The sequence below is a fragment of the Rhagoletis pomonella genome, unplaced genomic scaffold (genome assembly GCF_013731165.1).
Source record: "Rhagoletis pomonella isolate Grant_MI unplaced genomic scaffold, Rhpom_1.0 Rhpom_scaffold_05762, whole genome shotgun sequence".
NCBI classification, from domain to species: Eukaryota; Metazoa; Arthropoda; class Insecta; order Diptera; family Tephritidae; genus Rhagoletis; species Rhagoletis pomonella.
This window is the reverse complement of record NW_023464301.1, coordinates 969-7850: the sequence shown is the minus strand read 5'-3', so window position 1 is coordinate 7850 and position 6882 is coordinate 969. Positions and strand designations below refer to the sequence as shown.

Here is a 6882-nt window from a genome sequence, read left to right as displayed (position 1 = left end):
TCATTCGTTATGAGTAAAACTTTTTCCGAAATAAACATTCTACCGGAAAAGTGCAGCTGTACCAAAACAGTTAAGCGAACAGGCAGCTAAACGGAATGTACCGTAGTAGACTAATTTTAATTTAAAAACTCTATCGTTACCTTAATCCACCTAATATTAATAATGAAACAAGATTTGTAGAAAATTATGTCAAATATATAGTAGTGTGAGCACGATAAAGCTAAAAGTATGGTTCATAAGGATGTCTTAATTTAAACAGAAAGAAAATAGTTTGTCTCCTTTAATTTATGCTGAACTGAATATTTTTACTACTATTTTATATTTAGATTTTTTTACCCCGAACGACGTCGGGTGCTCTGCTAGTTTTATATATAAAAATTGAGTATAGTGAACCCCTGGATCACCCCCCCCTAAATACGGCCTTGTAGATAGATATAGATTAACCTGATTCTTAATTCAATTATAATACGCGTATTTTCTATTTGGTTCTAACTGGCAAAGAAATAAAAAGTTTTTTTTTACTATTTTCTGGTATGAAGAATTTTATTTTTTAAGCCAAGTTATAACCGTTTTTATTAAGTATGTACATATATTTAATTTTTGATATAGATATCGCTAATTTACTTCAATAGTGTCATAGCTCAAAAACCCAACCCTTACTACATATTTAGTCTGTTCCTTTGAACTTCGGACTAAATCCTGTGGAGCTGTCAAACTACAATTTTACTCTCTCAAGTGAGAGTAAAAGGAGAACAGATGCAGAAATGCACGGGAATGCAAAAAGCACTATTTCCTGTAAAAACGTCAGTCGGTTTGTTTACATGTCACTTGTAGGGATACGAATTTCGATACGATACGATACCATATCGATACTTTTAGCATTCGATACCGATATTTTTACTCGATAGTTTTAAAACGATCTTTTTTGGAAACGAGTACCAGAACCCTAGTACCGTATCGAATGGCATAAACTCACATTACAAGGATAATGTTATTAACAATTCTTCCCGATATAAATTGGACTTTAAAGAGCAGAAATTTGTAATATAGTTAGGATTGCATGTGGTGGAATTTGAACCCGCGGCCTCGGTGTTTTAAGTCAACACCTCAATCTCTACGTGTTGTTACATAATATGTTAGTGTTTGACCGAGATTCTCCTCCGATTTGTCGCTCGCGCCTTAATGTTGTGGCACAAAAGGGGTCCCTACAGTTTTAGGTCGACTCTGAACGGCGATTATGATTTATTGGGAAGCTGTTTTTAATTTTCAAGCTTTGCGCACTTCTAACCATTACACCACAGCGGCCTATACACGAGACCTATATTCAGATAAATTTTTTGGATTTTGGTATCGATATTTGTAATATCGAGTCTTTTTATTCCGATATCAATGGGTACCCGATATTTTTAAAGCGATACTTTAAATGAGTACCATATCGATACTATCTGTTCGATATCGTGTCCCTAGTCACTTGTACAACACTGATTTGGCTGAAATATCACTAACTAATTACTAAATTCTATACATATTCAAATATTTCGTTGTTTACTTTCATTATTTTACATATATAAGGTTCTTTGCTTTCACCGCTTTCTGTTTTTGTTTGCACATGCAAATCAGCTGATCGTTTGACACTTTTCATGAACTTACAGGAAAAAAAACTCCGGACTAAATCCTGTAACTTCTGACTAGGAACAGTCGCTCAGTTACTCTCTCAAAACTGTTCCCACTTACAGGTTTTATGTCAATAGGAACTACTTCCTGTGAGTTCTGACTAAATCCTGTAAACCGGACTGCTATTGGAACAGACTAATTTTGTTCTAGTGAGGTACTGGTAATCGATACTTCTATGCAATTTTTACACAACATAGAAGAAGAGGTGGCGGCAATTTATGCGTACTTGACGCAATATTTGCATTTTTTGAATGTATGTACCTACATAAGTGAGTCTCAAATTTTGTACTTTTCATACATACCAAGGCGAATTCGTACAAAGTTGTTACAAAAGCAGCTGATTTCAAGCCGAATTGTGCTGGCTGTCAAAATGATATGCTTGTTGTGGTCTGATTGTCATTGTGGATGTAATTTTTATTTGAATTCACCTCGTATCATACTTGAGGTTACATTACCTCATATGAGGTTATGTACACATGTGAGTAAATTTTTAAATAATTGTTTATGCTGGAAAAAAATCTTTAGATTAATAATCGAAAAAATTTAAATCATATTTAAAAAATAGAAAAAAATAATGATTTAAGCAAGCCTATTTTAAAGGTTACCACCATTTTTTAACCGAAATTTTGTATTAACCAAAGTTCCCGTTTCAACTTTATTTACCGATTACAAGAGTTTTGTTGCCTGTGCAGTATATCGTCACCTGAAATGCAAAAAGACGTAACAACATCGTAAATGAAATGGAAAAAGTCGTGTCTAATATTTTAATTTTTTTCCATAAATTGATGTGGGGGAGTTGTAATTCGATGAAATCCATCATATAAATGAAGAAGTGAATTTTGAATTTTTATGAATAGTTATGACTTTTTGCATTTCAACGATGATGTTTGTTAGTCGTTTTGCTTTTCAGGTGACGATATATAGATCTTTTCTAACATTATTTCATTTGATAATACATTTACTATTTACTGATTTCATATTTCCATAAAATGATACGTAAATACATATTTTCTTTTTTAACTGTGAAATAAAAAAAATTACATATTTCACTCTAATCGCATAGCTAAACAAACTTTTCATTGCCATTTGTTAAACAAATATTTACTAGTCACCACAAGTAAACAAACAAACTATTTTATTTCTCCCCTCTCCTACTATGCAGAGACTGACAAGATGCAAGGCGTGAAGCGTGTGGTGGTATTCTGCATATTGATCGTCATACTGCCCGCTACGCTGATTATCATTCCTCTCTATCTACGCCGCACCGTCTTCGCCGACGTTGTCTACCCTGTCGCCGAGTCGGATATCATTGAGATACGCGACGGCATATCATCGATCTTTTGTCAACAACATTCGCTAAGAATGGGTTCGAACTTCAATGCATTTCAATTGCGCAGCAAGCCCGAAGTCTCCACAAATCGCAAACATATTCGACTAAAGAAATCCATGACGCTTCCCGACGACACGCTCGAGTATTGGGGTTTCTATCTGCTAAAGGGCGCCAAGGTGCATCTCAAATTCTGTTCACGATATGATGGCTCGCGTATTCTGGTAGTAAAGGGCCAACGCAATTTGAATACCTGCGGACTGCTCGATCACAATCAGAATAAACTGGGTGCCAATTTTGCGCTGGGTCACGAGCAAGTGAAGGTTTTCTTCGAGGATATTAAAGAAATGGCAGACACCGTGCCTGCTGAGGAGTTGGCTGCTGAAAAGAAGACAGTCGATAATAATATGGAGGAGGAAAATCATGGTGGCGAGGATTCGAGTGAAGAAGCCGAAGAGGAGGCATTCCAGCGTGCTAAGATCGCGGCGGCCATGGAGGCAGCAGCGGCGCTAGCGATGTCGTCAAAGCTTGAAAGCAATAGTACATCCACGACAACGGCGAAACCCCCCAAAGTACGTGGCAAGAAGTTGAAAAAAGGCTCAGTTAGTTCGTTACGTAACCGAAGACTGCCGTCGAATGCACCTGCTACTGCGACAACGCCCAGGTTGGCAAAGGGCGGGCAATGGCATTCGACGCTTGAATCGAATGAAAGCACCGGTAGACGTCGACGTCGCAGCTCTTACTCCAACACCGCCGCTGCAGCAGACACGGCACACTTGAAGCAACATGACGAAGCGGTAAAGCAGCGGAAACAGGAAGTCTACGATCAGCTGTTCAAGCGGCGACGCACGAAACGCGAGCATGTCTACGATCGCAAATACAGTCATGGCGGCAATGCGGTAAACTTCACGGTCACTGATGAGTCGAACTCGGTCTCCAGCTTCGAAACTGGCCTCTTCAACTGCTACAATGGTGCCATATTGTTGGCCGAAGGTTTTCCACCATCCGCAGAATGCGTTAATGCGCATTTCCTAGAGAATGGTTCACATCGCATGCTCTCCAAGCATGAGATCACCGAAGACGGCTACTACTACTATATATTTTACAGCGACAACGATCTGGTGCGCAATGACATACACGCTATTTTCGATATTTACAAGCCAACATTTCAATACTCCAACCTGAGCGACTTGACGGGCTGCGTGAATGCGACGAATTGCACCTTTCCAATTGGGTTCCTCTCGGATGAGATTGTCGTGGTGGAAGTTCCGACGCGTGATGGAATCGAGCACGAGGAGGACGACATCACATACCTGATTTCAACATGTCATCCGCGCACGGCAGTCTATGCGATATTCCCGATTACGGTGTTGATATTAATACTGAGTTGCTCATTTTTATAGAAGCGACGGGTGGCAGCAAGTGGAAGCTGGAACAAAGAATATTGGAACTTGCGACGCTTAAATATAATTTAGATATTTTTTTAACTATTGTAAAAGATAATTAATAAATAATACTATTGGAGTAATATATATGAAATAAAGGTAAAGTTAAAATTAATTATATGCAAATAGAAACGTATAACAAAGTTATCATTAATATGAGCGCATACAAATAGGCCATAAAAGTGCGTGAACTACGCCGCCGTATCACAAAAACCACGAATAAGTTAATATAAATCTATGCAGTGACATGTATATCGTAAAAAAAATCGTATAGTAATAAGTAAAAGTGTAAATGTATTTTTCGAACATTTTTAACGGTGCGAGTAGTTTATGAAAAGTGTGCATTGTATTTTTTAACTAATTTTATATTGTACAATTAAGTAATTACGTATGTATGTACGCGTGTTGGAAAGAACGATGATAATAAATCTATTAGTGATACGGCGATTCGTTTTTTAAGTGTGGAAATAAAAAAGAAAAAACTTAATTTTTGTTTTAATGCTCTTGGAAGTATCAGTAATAAAGCAAATATTTTTTTATTTACATATGTATGTATCTATGTAAATACACACAAATTTACATAAGTGCATACCCTGTGGGGAAAATCTCTAGTTCTGAACTGGTGCGCTTCTAGTACATTTAGACCCAGTACTGGTTCGCGATAAATCTCTTTTGCATGCAAGCAACTGGCGAAATTAACATGGCGATGTCCTAGCAAGTGTCAATTGCCCCCCGCTGCATCCCTTCTTCGATAGTTCCGAACTAGTCCTAAATTCCATAGTTCCGAACCAGTTCTAATATCGACAGCCGAAAGAAAAAATAATCATGATTTTTCGATCTTTTTGGTTCTTCCGTGTGTGCGATTTTAAGTTATTTTGGAAGAAATCTGTTTTCAATTTGAAATTAAATTTGTTTGAATGATTGTAAGAAATGTACGTTTACATACCTTTAGCTGTTTGCAGAGGTACTCGCTGTTATTTCTTAGATTCCAGACGGCCCCAAGATGTTGAAATGTTAACAAAAATTTTAGTTTTGTATTACCAAGCTATGAAAAAGCATCTGCGAAGCACAGAATAGAAGCGTATTTGAACGAAAAAGCCGCCGAACACATATCTATGTAAAGTAAACAAGCCCCCCACTGTATCCCTTATTCGATAGTTCCGAAATAGTTCTAAATTCTACAAATAGGATATAGTTCGTTCTGCATCCCGTTTTCTATAGTTCCGAACCATTTCTTAATTCGTCACTTTAGATATAGACTTCTAGTGAAAAAAACTGAAAAAAATTTGTTTTTAAAACTACCACTTTTCGCCGATTTTAGCTGGTGGGGATCTAGTTCCTATCGGGCTAGTTCATTTTTGGCGATAAAGACCTAGTACGAAACTAGAAATTTGATTCACTAGTCCGCTGTTTCCCTGCAGGGTATGTATGAGAATGAACGCTGGTAATTTTGCCAGTCAGCCAAGCATTACAGCTTTTTGTCACTATTCTTTTTTACCAGTCATAAAGATTTTTTAATTCGCTTTCTAACTGCTATTGCCGATTTTCAGTGGCCTAATTAACAACGATTCTTTCGACAAAAAGTTGCTCGATTTATGCTTAAATTTACAATAACCGCGCACAATAGCTTTGAAAATATTTTAACAGCACTTGATTGCTGGTAAATATGTATGTATGCTTTTATAAATGTTACAGCCGCTGTTTTGTGGACAATTGTGGCTTTAGCGTAATCCAGTGGATTCTTTGGATCACTGACTCGGTATCTCATTTATTATCGTTCCTAGTTTCCTGTTCAAAACACGCGCATTTTAGACGCTGAATAAAAGAAAAACAATGAAAAGTGTTGGCGGGCCAAAATGTAAGCTGAGTATATATTTACAAGTGTATATATGTATGTATGTAAGTACTATTGTAGTAAAATCGCAAGTCCGTTAACGACTTTTTAACCATGCCGTTATATGGGATGTGGGCGTGGTTATTGTCCGATTTTTAAAATTTTCGGCCGTTTAGTATGCTGTATCAAGACCAACAACTGTGCCAAGTTTGGAAGAAATTGGTGAAGCGGTTACCAAGATATACACATGTAACCATAAGTTGGCGTGGCTACGCCCATTTTCCAAAAATTTATAATATTCTTATTTGTCGTCTGAAAGTTATTGCAAATGTCAATTTTGAGTGAATTATCTTCAGTAGTTACTGAAATATCGCAGTTTTCGTATTTCTGGAAATTACCGTTATATGGGAAATGGGCGTGGTTACAGTCCGATTTCGCCCATTTTCAATACCAACCTACCTTGGATTAACGGAAACCTACATACCAAATTTCGTTGAGATATCTCAATTTTTGCTCGAGTTATCGTGTACACGGACGGACGGACAGACGGACAGACGGACGGACAGACAGACATGGCTTAATCGATTTCTCTATTCATTCTG

At 37.3% G+C, this 6882-nt stretch overlaps 1 protein-coding gene across 1 annotated transcript; it reads left to right on the top strand.

Annotated features, from left to right (window-relative positions):
- Positions 1-2836: 2836 nt before the first annotated feature.
- On the top strand, positions 2837-4915 carry LOC118755268 (the record flags this gene model as incomplete). Its single annotated transcript, XM_036490118.1, is given in 1 exon segment — positions 2837-4915. A coding segment is annotated over 1 exon segment (1568 nt), but the record flags the coding sequence as incomplete, so codon positions are not given.
- Positions 4916-6882: the final 1967 nt, after the last annotated feature.